The sequence below is a fragment of the Myxine glutinosa genome, chromosome 5 (assembly GCF_964187855.1).
Source record: "Myxine glutinosa chromosome 5, kmMyxGlut1.1, whole genome shotgun sequence".
Classification (NCBI taxonomy): Eukaryota; Metazoa; Chordata; class Myxini; order Myxiniformes; family Myxinidae; genus Myxine; species Myxine glutinosa.
Window position 1 is genome coordinate 49,801,189 of NC_136265.1, and position 20,965 is coordinate 49,822,153.

The 20,965-nt window shown below is 45.0% G+C and overlaps 1 protein-coding gene across 1 annotated transcript in view; it reads left to right on the forward strand.

The window, feature by feature from the left end:
* Window positions 1-8,336: 8,336 nt before the first annotated feature.
* FBXL16 (F-box and leucine rich repeat protein 16) overlaps window positions 8,337-20,965 on the forward strand; it is a 35,928-nt gene continuing 23,299 nt past the window's right edge. The window contains exons 1-3 of the mRNA XM_068118344.2: window positions 8,337-8,496; window positions 12,365-12,742; window positions 13,521-13,638. Of these exons, the coding sequence (XP_067974445.2) occupies window positions 12,374-12,742; window positions 13,521-13,638 (487 nt within the window). The 5' untranslated portion in view covers window positions 8,337-8,496; window positions 12,365-12,373. The remainder of the gene's footprint in view (window positions 8,497-12,364; window positions 12,743-13,520; window positions 13,639-20,965) is intronic.

Consider the following 20,965-nt stretch of genomic DNA (forward strand, 5'->3'; position numbering starts at 1 on the left):
AAACCTAACCCTAACCCTAACCTAAATCTAAACCTAACCATAACCCTACCCAAACCCTAACCTAAACCTAACCATAACCCAAACCCTAGCCCTAAACCTAACCATAAACCTAACCATAACCATAACCATAAACCTCACCCTAAATCTAACCATAAACCTAACCCTAACCATAAACCTAACCCTAACCTAAACCTAAACCTAACCATAACCCTAACCCAAACCTAAACCTAACCATAACCCTAACCCAAACCCTAACCCTAAACCTAACCATAACCCTAACAGCTGCTACGCTGTCCGGTAGGCCATTTTTTAAACCTCTCTCTAGTCAAGGAAATTGAGTGGCAGCTGCTTTGGGAACATGCGCAATGCATTTGAACATCTTCATTGCGTCACAAGATTATTCAAAGTTGTTTCTCTAACGCCAAGAAACATCGGAGGAATGCGATGCTTTGACCATGGATTATAGTTCGAATCTTTGGCAATGGCGGACAGTGTTGTTTGTTTCTAATTGTTTCCCATTGGAACAGAAGGTGAAGAAGAGCCCACCGGGGCAAATTTGTTGAGCACTCCGAAGCATTATGCTAAACAGACATGGACATATGGAAACATGAACCTTGGCTTCGTTTATGAATCATATTTATTTTGCATATGGAATGTAAACACGTGCCTTGAATGGTGCCCCGACCGTCCCTGTAGGCCTCCGCTCTTGAAGGGTGCCATTAATATTTGAACACCGGGCTACCATATTTTAACCTCCAAGGTCGTACAGTTTGCCAGCTGGAGCCGCAAACGAGCAGCGCTGCGGGTGCTCCTGGCACCGCACCGGGCCTCCGCAAATCGGGGCTACATTCCAGGTGTGCGGTCTTTGCCAACCTCTGCAGGATTGCATCATCAGATGGAACAATCTTACATGACATGCTTGACGCAAGATGCCTTCGACGTCTTGCTTTCGCTCTTCCATCTCGCCATGCGCCTTATGGGCCTTTCCGAAACATTTGATATCTTTGGAATGTATAGGATGGAGTCTTGAGAAGATAAGGCTATGGAGTGCAGAGCAGGAAGTTAGTGGTGGTTCGCATTCAGCCTCTCGTTGTGGTCGCATCATTTTCTGGGAGCACGGCTTCCGCAAATGCAATTCCCCCTATTACCAGTAAGCTGGTACTCATCACAGATGCAATGCCCCCCATCACCCATAAGCTGGTACTCATCACAGATGCAATGCCCCCTTATTACCAGTAAGCTGGTCCTCATCACAGATGCAATTACCCATAAGCTGCTACTCATCACAGATGCCATGCCCCCTATGAGCCATAAGCTGGTACTCATCACAGATGCAATTCCCCCCATCACCCATAAGCTGGTACTCATCACAGATGCAATGCCCCCTATTACCAGTAAGCTGGTACTCATCACAGATGCAATGCCCCCTATTACCAGTAAGCTGGTACTCATCACAGATGCAATGCCCCCTATTACCAGTAAGCTGGTACTCATCACAGATGCAATGCCCCCTATTACCAGTAAGCTGGTACTCATCACAGATGCAATTCCCCCCATCACCTATAAGCTGGTACTCATCACAGATGCAATGCCCCCTATTACCAGTAAGCTGGTACTCATCACAGATGCAATGCCCCCCATCACCCATAAGCTGGTACTCATCACAGATGCAATGCCCCCTATTACCCATAAGCTGGTACTCATCACAGATGCAATGCCCCCTATTACCAGTAAGCTGGTACTCATCACAGATGCAATGCCCCCCATCACCCATAAGCTGGTACTCATCACAGATGCAATTCCCCCTATTACCCGTAAGCTGGTACTCATCACAGATGCAATGCCCCCTATTACCCTTAAGCTGGTACTCATCACAGATGCAATGCCCCTATTACCCATAAGCTGGTACTCATCACAGATGCAATGCCCTCTTATTACCAGAAAGCTGGTACTCATCACAGATGCAATGCCCCCTATTACCCGTAAGCTGGTACTCATCACAGATGCAATGCCCCCTATTACCAGTAAGCTGGTACTCATCACAGATGCAATGCCCGCTATTGCCCATAAGCTGGTACTCATCACAGATGCAATGCCCACTATTACCCGTAAGCTGGTACTCATCACAGATGCAATGCCCCCTATCACCCTTAAGCTGGTACTCATCACAGATGCAATGCCCGCTATTACCCATAAGCTGGTACTCATCACAGATTCAATGCCCACTATTACCCATAAGCTGGTACTCATCACAGATGCAATGCCCCCTATTACCCTTAAGCTGGTACTCATCACAGATGCAATACCCGCTATTACCCATAAGTTGGTACTCTTCACAGATTCAATGCCCACTATTACCCATAAGCTGGTACTAATCACAGATGCAATGCCCCCTATTACCCGTAAGCTGGTACTCATCACAGATGCAATGCCCCCTATTACCCTTAAGCTGGTACTCATCACAGATGCAATGCCCGCTATTACCCATAAGCTGGTACTCATCACAGATGCAATGCCCCCTATTACCCATAAGCTGGTACTCATCACAGATGCAATGCCCGCTATTACCCATAAGCTGGTACTCATCACAGATGCAATGCCCCCTATTACCCGTAAGCTGGTACTCATCACAGATGCAATGCCCGCTATTACCCATAAGCTGGTACTCATCACAGATTCAATGCCCACTATAACCCATAAGCTGGTACTCATCACAGATGCAATGCCCACTATTACACGTAAGCTGGTACTCATCACAGATGCAATGCCCCCTATTACCAGTAAGCTGGTACTCATTTTGCCAACCCGGTGTTAATTCAAGGATATGAGAGGAGCTCAAATTCAAGACGCTAAGATCTCAGGCCGGCCACCTTTTCACCTAACACCACCACAAAACACACAAACACCCAGTTACAGCTTGTGAATCAGGACATGTTGTCCTGCTCACTTCCTGCTCTTTGCTCTGTAACCATGTGCCAAAGGCCTTCTTTTGTGACGACGTCGAATATTATGCTGTGGATACATCTACTGTATATATGTTACATCATGTTTTGTATGTAGAATGAACCTCAGGCCTTGGGTTTTTACTAAGGCCCAAAATGACCAAAGCACTTCTTGTGCTTCCTTTATTTAAAAAAGAAAGAAAAAAGCAACCCGTATACGAGTTTGCCCCTTATTCCGCTCTCTGCAGACAGATATTAAATAAATCTTTGGCCAAAACACAAAGCATCAATAATATAATAGTCAATTGCAAATGTTGCTGTTTACAACCTTGTGTTACAATGTGTATGTAACATAACTAATGTTCTGACACAGGAAGACGCCATTCAACCTGTGGTTTAGCAATGATTTGGATGACAGCAGTAGTTTTTCACAGGATGACGTCATCGTACCTTGAGGTTGAGTCCTTCACTGCCATTGGCCAATGCAGTGATGCATCAGAACCAACTCATGAAGACGTGTCAACAGGTAACTCTGTATTGGCATGGAACAACATCTACTACGTACCACAGACAGGGTGGGCCATTTATTCGCCCCGTTAGACTTGGTCCGAAACGAAGGCCCGATCTTGTCTTGGTCGAAGACAAGATTTTGTCTCATCCATCCGTCCGTGCATCAGCAACCATATCTCGGAGATGTATGGACAGATTTTGTTCATACTTGGCAGAAAGACAAACATGGCGGTATACATAGGCACACCATTTTGTTTCGCGATGCGATCAAAGATGGCCGACTGGTGGCCATTTTAGTTGTAAAAAACCCGATATTGACCACGTCCTCAACCTTTTCTCAGACATGCATTTACCGATCTTCTTCAAATTTGGCACACTGATAAATGAATGATGGCTTACAAATGCACATTGGGTTTTTTTCAAGATAAGATCCAAGATGGCTGACTGGCGGCCATTTTGTTACTTCAACGTGTCCCCATCCATTTCCCGGATATGCATGGACCGCTGTTGTTCAAACTTGACGCAAAGACAATACATGACTATACATATGCAGAAGATTTTGTTTTGTCATCCGACCAAAGATGGCCGCCTGTCGGCTTTTAACTCCATACAACAAAATTACTAAAACCACAGCAGGGGCTATGACATTTTGTCCTGTTCTTCTTGTCTATTCCAGGGTTTGAACCCCTGCAATTCTGTTGCTAAGACACAAAATGGAACAAAATATTTCAAGGATTATGGGTACATATTTCAAGTTTTTTTGGGGGGGAATTTTATTGAATTCAGGAGTGTACAAAATTAGTTGGGAATTTCGACATGATTTCCATCATTTTCAAGCAGTGCATGCATCCTTACACGATACTCTGTCACATTCGACCATAATTTCTCCAAAAGCTGCTTGAATCTGCTCTTTTTAGATCTTGAATGTTCGCTGGCTGAGTTGCATAAACCTTGACCTTAAGAAAGCCCCAGAAGAAGAAATCGCCCGTGCCCACTGGGATCTCCAAGTCCACGAACGGCTCAACAAGACCTCTCCCGACCGTCGGATGGGTCACAGTTCGCCCAATATGCCACGGCCGTCTCGTTCGCCAGACCTCATCCCTTGCGATTTCTTCTTCTGGGGATTTCTGATTTGTGTGGGATCAGAATAGATAAATGGCCCACCCTGCACTTTAGTGTTGCGATTATTTCCACCTTCGGGGTCAAGGTTTATCGCCTAGAGTCTTGCGCGAACAAAATGGCCAGGCCTGATGTTGGACTGGAGCTGGTTTGGGTGAGAATTTGGGGTCAGGGTACCTGAAGTACCCTGACCCCAAATTCTCGCCCAAACCAGCTCCAGTTTCGCTCTTTCACGAGCCTCGATCTTGTATACAAAAAAACAAAAAAAAAAAACTGACAAACTCTCCATGAAAGACATTTCAGTTGCGTTTTTCCTGCACAAGTACAGTCTGCTCCCTGATCTTTGTGAGATTCTCTCTAAAAGTTAGGTTTGTTGCACCAGATCTGTCACGTCTAGGCCTACCTGTTGGTGTTTATTCCCTACGCTGTTAATTGTATCGTCAATCTGTTCTTGTGTCTTCTTGTCCGTATCTGTTATCAATTCCAAATTTGTGTCTCGGCCTCAGCTAGGCAGCGTGCTTATGAGTCTTATTATACACTTGTCTTTCTCCTTTCTTCCTCCCTCAAGCTCATCTTTACTTTCCCTCTACCATACTTCTTTGTTTTCTTCCAAAATCTTGTTTTTGTATATAGAGCCGAGGCTCATGGAAGAGCCAGGACAGAACGGACAAAACCAGGCCATAACATAACAAAGAGAACAGTGGAAACAGAGGTGGTTGGGGGCAGAGGGAGTGGACTGCAGAATATGTTCAGTACCGCAGAATATGGCCGACCACACAGGCCAAATTCTAGGGACTGCAATCAGCCCTCTCACAAAAGGATTTGGCTGCAATCTGCACAGCCTCTGTTATTGATTCCATCTGGGAATAATTATTCACCAGTTTATTCTATCCCATCTGCGGCTCCTGTATCCGACCTCCCGGCCTTGAGATTGTGATCCCTGTGGCGATGCAATTGCAGTCAAGAAGCTTGCTTTCTCAACCTGAAAGGCTAACCCAAGTGAGAGCAACTTTACGTCATTCTGTGAACTGTGCAACAAGTCCAAAAAGTTTGTCCATCCTTAGGTAAGACGGAAAAGATCTCTCAAAACTGAACTCTCCAAACAGTTTCTAATCCTCAAAGTCACGTTGATGACTTGGCAGGTGCGTCCCTGGAGTGTGCTACCCCTCCGTCCCCTCCCAAGTGGCATCACCGCAGACTGCTCGAGATAAGATATAATGTCTTAACTTTGGTGTTTCCCTCCAAATCTTGGGGACCCAACCCATTCCGTTTTGTTCCAGAATCTACTAGAATATCACTGTCTACCAGAATTTGTGTCCTTTTCAGTTGAGAAGGTATCGAAAGCTTCAACAATGGACTCAGTTGGCATCAGGATCATGATAACATGTCAGAGAATCCTGTTCCGCTGGTCTTGCTTCTCTGTGATTCCATTCCAGTTACAACACAGAATATGCTGCTGCTTCGTTCTCAGCAAAGGTTGGAGGCCCTAAATCTTGTTTCAGAGGTTAATATCATCGACCTGCACATATTTTGGGCATTTAGCACACTTTGGCGTCTGGCTCTACTTGCCAAGCTCGTTGCCTGTGGCGTACAAGGCCACCGACATATTCCTTCCACTTACAATCAATGCTTTGCGAGCATTGGAACCCTTTCCTTTTCTCTTCCAGGAGAGGTGGGAGTGGCTCAAGACACTCTTGTTCCAAGTTTTTTTTGTGTGTACAAGATTGAGGCTCGTGTAAGAGCTAACATTAATCACAAAAAGACAAACTGAAATATAAAACATAAGATAAAGGGAGCGGGAGACAAGATGGGGAGAGAGAGGGAAGCACACAAGTACAACATTTGAGAGCAGGGACATTGGGAGATCTGTGGGAGGGAGAGGGCTTGGGGGAGGAGGCACGGGAAAGGGGGGGGGGGGGGGGGAGAGGTATAAAACACATGGACACTGCTAGGACTTCCAGGAAAGAAGTCGGAATTTCAAAAAAGTGAATCTGGGGTGAATTAACGGCGGTAGAAAAGATCAAGGTTTTGGATGGGGGAAGATAAGAGATGGTGGTGAACAGCTGTTTCAAACACCTGGAGGGAGGAGTGGGATTGAATAGATTGAGGGAGTTTGTTCCAGAGGCGGGAGAAAAGAGGAATGAAAGAGTGAAGGTGAACAGAGAGTCTTGATTTTGGCAGTTTCAGCAGAAGAGGGTTACAGGCAGATCTTGTGCGTCCTGCAGGAATATTTGGGGGACAGAGCACAGAGAGAGCTGGGGGAGCAAGGCCGGAGAGGAGTTGGTAGAAGACGGAAAGACCACCAACCTGCCTGCGGTGAGTGAGTGAAAGGCCCTCGGTGTTGACTACATCACATGAGATTCCAATGATTCTGAAATATTTGGTTTCAACAGCGTGAAGACGAGCTAGGTGTGAGGCAGGAGCACCGGCCCAGGGGGGGGCAACAGTATTCCATTGAGTTGCGGATGAAAGCCTTGTATGTGGTGAGGAGCTCAGGTGTGCCAAGGAAGGACTTCGCACGACGGAAGATGCTCAGTCGCGACTGGCTTTGGAGGCCAGAACTTTGAAGTTCTTCGCCTCATCTACATTAATGAGCTCTCAGATGTTCTGGAAAATTCTTCCTTTTTGCAGATGACTCCACACTGTATCGTACAGTACACTGTCCGACTGACAGGCAGAAAGCAGCTGTGTCACTCTCTGCTGATCTGGAATTTATGAGAGGCTGATCTGATATATGGAACATGTCTCTCAATCCAGGCAAATGTCACTCTCCCCCTGCCACTCGAGAAGGATTGTCAAATGAACACATCTATGATAGTCAACAACCGGAGGAGGACCACTCTCATGAACCTCATCCAAGCGTATGTGATGACCGTATCTTTTTCTGCAAGAACGAGGCTCATGGAAGCAAAGGGTTAAATAAAGCTTGAGGGGCAATGGCTGCTTGGAGCTCTGGAAGGAATAATGGCAGAACAGTCTCTGGAAATCTGGAAAGCGGCTCCATAGATGGAAGAAGTGAGGAATAAAAGTTGAGCTGGTGTGCTGTCAGCCTGGATTTTGGAAGTTTACCTGGCAGGTGGGCTAACCGAAAGAACGCGCGCATCCTTGAGTTGCTGGGGAGAGTCGGAGGACCCGGAGAGTGGAAAGAACAATGTTGGAGAATGGACGGTAGAAAACGGAGAGACTACCGACCTGCCTGTGATGTGAGAGCAACTCACAGCAGACCTTGTTCTTCGGTTCCAATAATTTTAAGAGCTTTAGATTCCACAGATTCCAGGAGAGACATGTGATGCTGCAGCGCCAGGCCATAGCAGATAGCAGTCCTCCATTCACAATGAGCTATGGACAAAGGCCATGGAGACTGAGCAGCTCACATTTTCCAAAGGAAGCCACGGATTGACACGAAGAAGGATCTCCAATCTGCAGCTGGCTTTGAATGCCAGCTTTGCCATGTCGTCGGGTTGTTAGTGTGGACTTGAGATTGATAATTATTGTGCCTGTGCTTATACACCTCCTCTGAAGACAGGAAGATGCTCGATGAAACACGTGACCATCTCATTTGCTCCCGGTTACGGACGTAACAGCGAGTGACGTCCCCACGTCTCGAGCTTACGTCACGAGCAATTTGAAGGCACGAGCGGCGCCTGTGGCTGGCGAACGGCGGCTCCGAAGGCACATTTTCAGATTACGTGTTTTAATAGAGAACCAGAAATCCGGCACCGGGATGACACCTCTCCGGTTTTACAACACCGGTGTATAATAAACGTTCGTCAATCCGATCCGAGGTTGAAAAGCTGTTTTCGCTCTCGCCGGCAGGTAACCGTGAAACGTTGTCTTCGCTGCTCAGCCCAAGCACCTTGAACGCGAAAGGGACGAGGTCCGAGAGCGCATGGGGTGAAGAGACGAGAGGCGGACGAGGCTGCAGGTTGGTGAACGTGATGCGCTCTCCCTGGTGCTGAAATCGCCCCACGCTGCGGCACGCGCGCACACCGCACCCCTCGTACGCCACAGTTACACTCGTACACCGTGGTCAAATTGATATTCGTACACCGTGGTCAAATTGATACTCGTACACCATGGTCAAATTGATATTCGTACACCGTGGTCAAATTGATACTCGTACACCATGGTCAAATTGACATTCGTACACCATGGTCAAATTGATACTCGTACACCGTGGTGAAAATGATACTCGTACACCATGGTCAAATTGATACTCGTACACCGTGGTCAAATTGAAACTGGTACACCATGATTAAATTGATACTCGTACACCGTGGTCAAATTGGTATTCGTACACCGTGGTCAAATTTATACTCGTACATCATGGTCAAATTGATATTCGTACACCGTGGTCAAATTGACACTGGTACACCGTGGTCAAATTGACATTCGTACACCATGGTCAAATTGATACTCGTACACCGTGGTGAAAATGATACTCGTACACCGTGGTCAAATTGATACTCGTACACCGTGGTGAAAATGATACTCGTACACCGTGGTCAAATTGACACTGGTACACCGTGGTCAAATTGACATTCGTACACCATGGTCAAATTAATACTCGTACACCGTGGTGAAAATGATACTCGTACACTGTGGTCAAATTGATACTCGTACACCGGGGTCAAATTGATATTCGTACCCTGTGGTGAAATTGATACTCGTAAACCATGGTAAAATTGATACTCGTACACCATGGTCAAATTGATACTCGTACACCGTGGTCAAATTGACATTCGTACACCATGGTCAAATTGATACTTGTACACCGTGGTGAAAATGATACTCGTACACCATGGTCAAATTGATACTTGTACACCGTGGTGAAAATGATACTCGTACACCGTGGTCAAATTGATACTTGTACACCGTGGTGAAAATGATACTCGTACACCATGGTCAAATTGATACTCGTACACCATGGTCAAATTGATACTCGTACACCGTGGTCAAATTGATACTTGTACACCGTGGTGAAAATGATACTCGTACACCATGGTCAAATTGATACTTGTACACCGTGGTGAAAATGATACTCGTACACCATGGTCAAATTGATACTCGTACACCATGGTCAAAATGATACTCGTACACCGTGGTCAAATTGATACTTGTACACCGTGGTGAAAATGATACTCGTACACCATGGTCAAATTGATACTCGTACACCATGGTCAAATTGATACTCGTACACCGTGGTCAAATTGATACTCATACACCGTGGTCAAATTGATATTCGTACACCGTGGTCAAATTGATACTCGTACACCATGGTCAAATTGATACTCGTACACCGTGGTCAATTTGACACTGGTACACCGTGGTCAAATTGATACTCGTACACCATGGTCAAATTGATACTCGTACACCGTGGTCAAATTGATATTCGTACACCGTGGTCAAATTGATACTCGTACACCGTGGTCAAATTGATATTCGTACACCGTGGTCAAATTGATACTCGTACACCATGGTCAAATTGACATTCGTACACCATGGTCAAATTGATACTCGTACGCCGTGGTGAAAATGATACTCGTACACCATGGCCAAATTGATACTCGTACACCGTGGTCAAATTGATACTGGTACACCATGATTAAATTGATACTCGTACACCGTGGTCAAATTGATATTCGTACACCATGGTCAAATTGATACACGTACACCGTGGTCAAATTATTGATACTCGTACACCATGGTCAAATTGATACTCGTACACCGTGGTCAAATTGATTCTCGTACACCATGGTCAAATTGACACTGGTACACCATGATTAAATTGATACTCGTACACCATGGTCAAATTGATACGAGTACACCATGGTCAAATTGATACTCGTACACCGTGGTCAAATTGATACTCTTACACCATGGTCAAATTGATACTCGTACACCGTGGTCAAATTGATACTCGTACACCGTGGTCAAATTATTGATACTCGTACACCGTGGTGAAAATGAAACTCGTACACCATGATTAAATTGATACTCGTACACCATGGTCAAATTGATACTCGTACACCGTGGTCAAATTGATACTGGTACACCATGATTAAATTGATACTCGTACACCATGGTCAAATTGATACTCGTACACCGTGGTCAAATTGATACTCATACACCATGATTAAATTGATACTCGTACACCGTGGTCAAATTGATATTCGTACCCTGTGGTGAAATTGATACTCGTAAACCATGGTCAAATTGATACTTGTACACCATGGTCAAATTGATACTCGTACACCGTGGTCAAATTGATACCCGTACACCGTGGTCAAATTGATACTCGTACACCGTGGTCAAATTGATACTCGTACACCGTGGTCAAATTGATACTCATACACCGTGGTCAAATTGATACTTGTACACCGTGGTCAAATTGATACTCGTACACCGTGGTCAAATTGATACTCATACACCGTGGTCAAATTGATACTCGTACACCGTGGTCAAATTGATACTCGTACACCGTGGGCAAATTGATACTCGTACACCGTGGTCAAATTGACAATCGTACACCATGGTCAAATTGATACTCGTACTCTGTGGTTACATTGATACTCGTACATATATGGTCAAATTGATAGTCGTACACCGTGGTCAAATTGATACTCGTACACCGTGGTCAAATTGATACTCGTACACCGTGGTCAAATTGAAACTCGTACACCGTGGTCAAATTGATACTCGTACACCGTGGTCAAATTGATACTCGTACACCGTGTTCAAATTGATACTCGTACACCATTGTCAAATTGATACTTGTATACCGTGGTCATTGAACCTGGGTACACATATACATACATACATACATACATACATACATAGATACACACACTTGCCTCTGAGCTGTCGTACTTGGGTTCAAATCTCAGCTCAGATGTTAACTGTCATCCTGATATTTCGCATGCAGGGCAGAGTCATCGGAAACACGGTAAGCCGGATGACGTATCTGCCACCATTGGTCGTTGGTGGACATTGAAGATGCTAAGATTGTTTTCAAGAAAGAGTATGAGAGTGAGGGCCAGAAAGCCCCCGGAACAAATTACAATTTCCTGCCCCAATTTTTCACCGTCTCACACCTGGCAAGCCTGGCCAGTGGGCCAATGGTCCAGAGCGGTCAGCGTCCTGCAGGGGACGAAATATAGGCTAAAGTGTGTGTGACGTATGAAAAGGGACCGATTAGGGTCAAAGAGCTCGGAAGGGGCACGCAATATTTATTTCATATTTCTATGTTGTACGTAATATGTAGACGATTTAAGATTGTAAGTGGATAGTCTATTTGTCTCTGTGTTTATCTTCATTATTTGCAGCCTCAAAACCTCTCCTTTAACCGCACCACTTACCACCCTTGCCCCATAACCACACGTACATTCAATAAATGGCTTTTCTGTTTGAGGTTTGCTTTAATTATTTAATGATAATTTTATTTATTGATAATTTATTGATTGATATTGATTTAATATTGATAATAACCCGACTGCGAAAGGCTGTTAATTACTACAAGGTGTTTCAGTGTATATACATGGCGGTACACTCGATATCATTGGATCTTTAACTTTGATACAATGCAAGCACATGGGACAGCCAGCTTAACGCCTCCACCACTGGAGAATGCACTGTACGATACATCCCCCTTTGTGCTGTCTTATGGGTTTCTGTGCTTTCATAGGGCAGTTCTAGCAGGAAACCCAGACGACCCGTGGGCCGTGGTACGTGTTGCTTTGTCTGTGGAGATCTGTCTTGAGGGTTTCCTTTCCTTTTTCTCTCATTGGTTGCAGCTCAGCTTGATGGCGCAGGCGGAGCGCACGGGTGGCGGCACGGTCATCCGCAATGGTCTTGTGTGCAATGGGCCGGCCAGCATCACCAAGGGTACACCGGGAACCCGGCCAAGACAACACGTCATATCTTCGACGCCGTCAACGGCGATGATTTCTCTCATGTCCCCACTGTCCTCCTCTTCTTCATCTTCACACGCAACCCCATCCTCCACACAGCCCTCTGCGGGCCCCCCCACCCTCGCTGGTCTGTCTCTCTCCACGTCCACCTCCGCCGCTGCATCTTCCAGCTCTGCCCAGAGTGACCTATTGCTCAATGAGAAGTTCCTTTCGCGCCTCTTCTGGTACTTTTACGGTGGAGAAAGACGTGGACTGGCTCAGGTAAAAAAAAAAAAAAAAAAAAAATACCCTTTAGGGTTTCGGGATTAATACCCCTGGTATAATTTATCTACAAGAGAAAATGTGAAATTTTAAAACCTAAGTATTCCTAAATCTGCTTAAAATCCATTTTCACTTTACATCCTCATACTCTACTTCAATGGATTTGCCTAGAATCTGGAGAATGTGTGTGGAGGAGGTCATGCCTTGCCTGTCATGTCCCTATTGGTTGGGGAAGCAGTGTGTGTGTGTGTGTGTGTGTGTGTGTGTGTGTGTGTGTGTGTGTGTGTGTGTGTGTGTGTGTGTGTGTGTGTGTGTGTGTGTGTGTGTGTGTGTGTATCTGTGTGTATATGTCTGTGTGTGTATATGTGTGTATATGTGTGTCTGTGTGTGTGTATGTGTGTGTACCTGTGTCTGTGTGTGTACCTCTGTCTGTGTGTTTGTGTGTGTGTGTGTGTGTGTGTGTGTGTGTGTGTGTGTGTGTGTGTGTGTGTGTGTGTGTGTGTGTATCTGTGTGTGTGTGTGTGTGTACCTGTGTCTGTGTGTGTACGTGTGTGTGTGTGTGTGTGTGTGTGTGTGTGTGTGTGTGTGTGTGTGTGTGTGTGTGTGTGTGTGTGTGTGTGTGTGTGTGTGTGTGTGTGTGTGTGTGTGTGTGTGCACGCGCATGTTTATTGGTTGCGATGAATATTCTGCCAAATCACGATTCACAGAATCCCGACATTGTTCGACCAAATCACCATTAATATGAATATAAAAAAGGGATGTTTGTCTGTATTTTCAGGTGTGCCATAAATGGCGCCAGGTGTTATATCAACCATGTTTTTGGGAAGGAATAACCCCGGTCCTGCATTGCTCCGAATTGTATCGCTGCTCCCCCAACAATGTGTCTGTCCCTGTCGGTGAGTACCCCACAATGTGGCACAATTCCATTGGGAGGCTTTGGCTGGCAGGACAGCACATGGATGGCATACTCACGTTTGTGCTATCTATTCCGGGTTTGATTCCCAACCCGGCTATAAACTAACATCCTGGTGCTTTGCAGGCCTTTACATAACTGAGTTCACCATCCTTCCGAGGGACATAAAGCTGGTTGTCCATCCTGCTGCAATTTGCTGGTGGATGTAAATATCCCATAATGCCTTTCGAAGAGTAGGCCGTACCCTGGACAAATTCGAAATCCCCGCTCCATCTCCAGGGGCACTGCCAGGGTCCCAGAAATGATGCAGCCAGCAGTCACGTGCTTCAAGCAAATGTAGGAATGGGAAGGGTTCTCAACAAACAGACAATTCAGTAAAACCTCTGTTGTAACATTAGATGCTCAAATTCTTAAGAAACAAGTTATTAGCCATTATTCACAAGACGTGGTGACAAAGGAGCTCAGCAGGTGGCATGCTCACTAAATACTGGCAACCTGGTGCAATGCCAGCAGGTGGCGCTACACCTCGGAGTATGACAACATTCGTCGCAGGTGCATCAAAGCCAGGGCCAGATACCCTCTTGTAAGCCCCTATTTGGGAAACCATTGCAAAAGACAGGAGATCGACACAGAACACAGCTATATATAAGTTTTATCTATCTTACTATAATTCACCAAATGTCTGTCTGTCTGTCCGTTCGAAGGTACCGCAAAAACGGCTGAACCGATCGCAACGATATTTTGGGTGGGTAATCCTGGGACCCCCTGGAGTAAAATAGGGTATATTGTTTTTCCAAGTTTTCCAATTTTTCCAAACATTATGGAATACTATTTACCGATATGAACAGTGATGTGGCTTTTATTGAAATTCTACAAATACTGTTTAGATTTTGATGAGAATTACGAACCTGCCGCGTGTGCGGCAGTGGACAGATTACGCAATGCGCGGGTTTGATAATATCCCAATACAACCGTCATTCAATCGTAATGTTAAATCGTTAAACGTTAATCGTGTTAAATCGTTTTGTTAAAGTATCAATTGATGATTTGAATTGAGTGAATACAATTACGATTTTGAATTCGTAATTGTGTTCACCCAACCCTACGGAACTTCACATCAGGATTGGCCCGCTTGGAGTTTGCAAAAAAGCACCTAAAGGACTCTCAGACTGTGAGAAACAAGATTCTGTGGGCTTTCATGTGTCTTTCACTGAGGAGAGGCTTCCGTCTGGCCACTCTGCCATAAAGCCCAGATCGGTGGAGTGTTGCAGTGATGGTTGTCCTTCTGGAAGTTTCTCCCATCTCCACACAGGATCTCCAGAGCTCAGCCAGAGTGGCCATCGGGTTCTTGGTCACCTCTCTTACCAAGGCCCTTCTCCCCCGATTGCTCAGTTTGGCCGGGCAGCTCTAGGAAGAGTCCTGGTTGTTCCAAACTTCTTCCATTTAAGAATTATGGAGGCCACTGTGCTCTTGGGAACCTTCATGCAGCAGAAATGTTTTTGTAGGCTTCCCCAGATCTGTGCCTCGACACAATCCTGTCTCTGAGCTCTGCAGACAGTTCCTTCGACCTCATGGCTTGGTTTTTGCTCTGATATGCATTGTCAGCTGAGACCTTATATAGACAGGTGTGTGCCTTTCCAAATCATGTCCAATCAATTGAATTTACCACAGGTGGACTCCAATCAAGATGTAGAAACATCTCAAAGATGATCAAGAGAAATGGGAGGCACCTGAGCTAAATTTCAAGTGTCATAGCAAAGGGTATGAATACTTATGTAAATGTGATATTTCAGTTTTTTATTTTTAATAAATTTGCAAAACTTTCTAAAATCCTGTTTTCTCTTTGTCATTATGGGGTATTGAGTGCAGATTGATGAGGGAAAAAAATGAATTTAAACGATTTCAGCATAAAGCTGCAACATAACAAAATGTGAAAAAAGTGAAGGGGTCTGAATACTTTCTGAATGCACTGTATATATATGCCTGAATGCACCGAAATTTGCATTTATATTTATTTAAATTATACAATGGACTACAAAATGTAAATGTTTCATGGTATATATATATATACTGTATATATATATACAGTCACGTGAAAAAGTAAGTACACCCCATGTAAAGTTTTGACTTTTTCAACATATTTCAACATACAGCTATTTGATCTTCATTTCAACAATATTGATAGATAAAGCTGATATAATATAACAAATACCATGAAACATTTACATTTTGTAGTCCATTGTATAATTTAAATAAATATAAATGCAAATTTCGCATGTGGAAAAAGTAAGTACACCCCTACATTTATCACTACTTCAAATACCTAAAATTAGAATCAGGTGCACCAGCTCAGGTGCAAATGATTAGAACATCGTTAGAGAGGATCTTGGAGGAACCTGCCTTATTTAAACCTCAGACATTTAGTTTGGTTTGCTCTTTGTTGTTGAAGTGTGCGGCATCACCATGCCGAGATCAAAAGAGCTCTCTGAGGCCTTCAGAAAGAAGGTTATAGATGCCTACGAGTCTGGGAAGGGATGTAAAAAGATCTCCAAACAATTTGAAATCAATATTCGACTGTCCGGAAGATCATCTACAAGTGGAGAAGATTCCAAACAACTGCCAACTTGTTCAGGCCAGGCCGCCCCAGCAAGTTCAGCCCGACAGCAGACCGCAAGATGCTGAAAGAAGTCTCGAAGAACCCCAGAATGTCATCACGGGACCTACAGGTAGCTCTTGCCACCGTTGATGTCAAAGTGCACGAGTCTACCATTAGAAAGAGGCTGCACGAATTTGATCGACATGGGAGGTGTGCCAGGAGGAAACCTTTGCTGTCCAGAAAGAACATCAGGGCAAGACTAAAGTTTGCCAATGAACACCTCGGCAAAGACCAGCACTTCTGGAACAATGTGCTCTGGACAGATGAGTCAAAGGTGGAGCTATTTGGCCACAGTACCAGAAGACCTGTTTGGTGAAAACCAAGGACAGCATTTGACCACAAGAACCTGATACCAACTGCAAAGCATGGTGGTGGAAATATTATGGTTTGGGGCAGCTTTGCTGCATCAGGGCCTGGGCAGCTCACCATCAGATAATCCACTATGAATTTTTCATTGTACCAGAGGATGCTTGAGGATAATGTGAGGCCAACTGTCGGAAAGTTGAAGCTCAACCGAAGGTGGACCTTGCAACATGACAATGACCCTAAACATACCAGTAAATCCACCAAGGAATGGCTGAAAAGAAAGAAATGGAGGGTTCTGGAATGGCTAAGTCAAAGCCCGGATCTAAATCCCATCGAGATGTTGTGGGGGGATTTGAAACGAGCTGTGCATGCAAGAAACCCCTCAAACATCGCACAGCTGAAAGAATTCTACATGGAGGAGTGTGCAAAAATTTCTCCCAGTCGATGTCAGAGACTGGTAGACAGTTATAAGAAACGCCTACTTGAGGTTGTTTCTGCCAAAGGGGGCAACACCACCTATTAGAGCCAAGGGTGTACTTACTTTTTCCACATGCGAAATTTGCAATTATGTTTATTTAAATTATACAATGGACGACAAAATGTAAATGTTTCATGATATTTGTTATATTATATCACCTTTATCTTTCAATATTGTTGAAATGAAGATCAAATAGCTGTATGTTGAAATATGTTGAAAAAGTCAAAACTTTACATGGGGCGTACTTACTTTTTCACGTGACTGTATATATATATTGGTCGCTGTAGGCCTCTTCTGATTGTGGGCCTGGTGCCATCGACGCCATTGTGGACACGCACTGATCAGAGCCACCTTTTCCATCTCCAGTTGTGGACATTAAAAGTACTAGGGTGGCTTTTGAAGACAGTAGGCCATTGTTGTGTGCCAGTAGTACTCTTGCCAAATCCACGACTGTGGCTTTGCTGTATAATTTATGATAACAACTTGTGGTAGGTTGGGGTGTGGAATGTGGATATAGCACAGTCACAATGGTCCAAATAATGGATTTTACCTCTGCCTTATGAGATCATTAGTTTGATTCAAAAACGTCCCACATAAACATGCGTAACTTATTTGTCCTTCACCGAATCATTTTCCAAGAAATGAAATTCTTCTCCGTCTCCCAAAATTCCTTCCTTGACTTTCTCGCCAACCCGGTTTTGTCGAGCATCGTGAGTATGCTAGTACTCCTGAGAGGGAGTTGATCAAGGCCTTCATCCTGCAGTGGATTGAAATAGTCTGGAAGGGAGACTAAACCAAAGGTGGTTAGTATGGTTGGCATTAATCCCGAAATTACACCACAATAGCACTGCTGGTTCGCGATTAAGTTGATCCTGTACTCATTGACTCATTGCTGCAAGTATAAATAAATACCCCAAGTGGGCTGACGGTCATCTCATGAGGTTGTAGTTCAGACCCCTGCTGATTTTAGGGGACCTCCTGATCCCCTGGGAGCCCCCTTATCCAAAATCGAACTCGAACAATGTGACTGTGTCGCCAATATGCCTTCACACAGTCCCACAACGGGTAGATGCCATCACTCTGCATATGTATGGGTAGGGATCATATTTGTGAAGTTTAATGTTGATCGGATAAGGTTCGTTTTTCCATCCAATATGGCTGCCAAACTACGTGACCGATGACAACATCATTTTCAAACTATATGCAACAATGCTGTTAGATGACATTTGTAAAATTTCACATCGATAGGGTGAGTTGTTTCAGAGATATAATTATTTAATATTTTCCTTCAATCCAATATGGCTGCCAAACCATGTGACCTATGATGTCATAAATTTAATATTTCAATACAAATGGGTCATAGATCATGTGCATGCAATTTCAGATTTTTAGGATAAGGATTTCGATTAAAACATTTTTGGCTGGTATACCACTTCACCTATGATGTCATCATTATCATGCTTTTGTTCCCCATTGGAAGTACTTGACAATGTGCCAAGTTTCAAACATTTCTATTCGGTGGTTTCCGAGAAATAATTTATTAATTATTTGCTTTTAATCCAAGCTGGCGACTATGTCGGCGGAGGCATAAAAATCTAAGACCGAGCGATCCTACGGACCATCGAGTAGAAGGGCTGCCTCGAGTTTCAGAGCAATAGGTTGGTAAATAAGGGACGATTAGGGTTGTTTTTTTTTGGGGTTTTTTGTATACAAGATCGAGGCTCGTGAAAGAGCTAACATTAATCACACAAAAAGTCAAAACGACACACAAAACACAAAAAATAAGGGGAGCGGCAGACAAGATGGGGAGAGGGGGAAGGCCAAAAACACAACATTTGAGAGCAGGGACAACGGGAGAAATGTGGGAGGGGGAGGGCTTTGGGGGAGGTGGGAGAGGTATAAAACATAGGAACACTGCAAGGACTCCAAGGAAAGAAGTTGGAATTTCAAAAAAATTAATAAATAAATAAATATGCATCTGGGGTGAATTAGCGGGGGTAGAAAAGATCAAGGTTTTGGATGGGGGAAGATAAGAGATGGTGGTGAACAGCTGTTTTAAAGACCTGGAGGGTGGAGTGGGATTGAAGGGAGTGGGGGAGTTTGTTCCAGAGGCGGGAGAAAAGGGGAATGAAAGAGTGAAGGTGAGCAGAGAGCCTAGACTTTGGCAGTTTAACCATAAGAGGGTTGCAGGCAGAACTTGTGCGACCTGAAGGAATATTGGGGGGACAGAGCACAGAGGGAGCTGGGGGAGCAAGGCCGGAGAGGAGTCGGTAGAAGACAGAAAGACCACCAACCTGCCTGCGGTGAGTGAGTGAAAGGCCCTCGGAGTTAACTTCATCGCAGGAGATTCCAATGATTCTGAAAGCTTTGGTTTCAACAGCGTGAAGCCGAGCTGGGTGTGAGGCAGGAGCACCAGCCCAGAGGGGGGAACAGTATTCCATTGAGCTGCGGATGAAAGCCTTGTATGTGGTGAGGAGCTCAGGTGTGCTAACGAAGGCCTTCACACGACGGAGGATGCCGAGTCGGCGACTGGCTTTGGAGGCCAGCTTGGAAATGTGGTTTTCCCAAGAAAGATCATGGCAGATAGTGAGACCCAAAAGCTTGAGCGACAGAACTTCTTTGGAGAGGATTGTTGAGAAAGTAGATGGGAGGGTTTTCCAGTCGGTCTTTTCGGAGAGACATTGTAAGAGTGTGCAATTTGTCAGGATTGAAAGACATGTTCCACTTGTTTGACCAGTCTGTGATTTTTTCCAGGTCTGCAGAGAGCGAGGAGGCTGCAGGCTGCAGATCCAAAAAGGAGGCTGCAGATCTGAGGGATGAGGAATGGAGTGGCAGATAGTGGAGTCATCAGCAAAGAGATAGAGATGATTTTCCAGAGAGTCGGAGAGATCATTGATGAAGACCAGAAATAGCACAGGACCCAGAACACTACCTTGGGGAACTCCAGCCAGAACAGGAAGGGGAGATGAGAGAAATCCATTCAGGGCCACACGTTGCCTTCGACCAGAGAGGAAGTCCGCAAGCCATGAGTGGAGATTTCCATGGATACCATAGGAGGAGAGTTTGGTGAGCAGAGCTGGGTGCCAGACCGTATCGAAGGCACGTGATATGTCAAGTGAGACAGCTCTGATTTCCTGTTTGGCATTGAGGACCTCCATCCATTGTTGAGACAGCAGAAGCAACATGTCCAGAGTAGAATGACCTGGTCTAAATCCAAATTGATGATCAGAGATCAAGCCATTGGAGAAGAGGAAGGATTTGATATCCGAAGCAATGATGGAATCCATGACTTTGCTGATAATTGGAAGCAGGCCGATTGGTCTGAAGATGCAAGGATCTGTTTTTGCACATTTTTTGTGTAAAGCGGTAATGTTTGCTGATTTCCAAGATGCTGACAGATGACCTTGAGCAAAAGAGAGGGTGAAAAGAACAGAGAGAGGGTGAGATAGAGCGGCAGAGCAGGATTTTAGGACCCGTGGGCTGATGCCGTCTGTTCCAGTTGCAGAAACAGAGTCGAGGTTTGACAGAAACTTCTCCACCTAGTCAGGAGAGAAGGACACAGAGGCCAGGAGCAGTTGGGTTCGACTGGGAAAGGTGGGAACAGAGAGAGATGGGTTTGGGACACAAGATTTTGAGGCAAACACAGAGCTGAGGCATTCGGCTTTGTCACGTGCGGTGTCGACTGTGTAGCCATTTGAGGTAAGGGAGGGGATGGAGGGGGAACAAACACCAGAAACGGATTTGACCAGACGCCACCAGGATTTGGAGGAATGAGACAGGTTTGAGAGTTCAATCTTGAGTGTGGAGAGATAGTGCTTCCTGGCACTCCTGAGGGTAGACACACACTTGTTCCGAGCTTGGTGGAAGGAA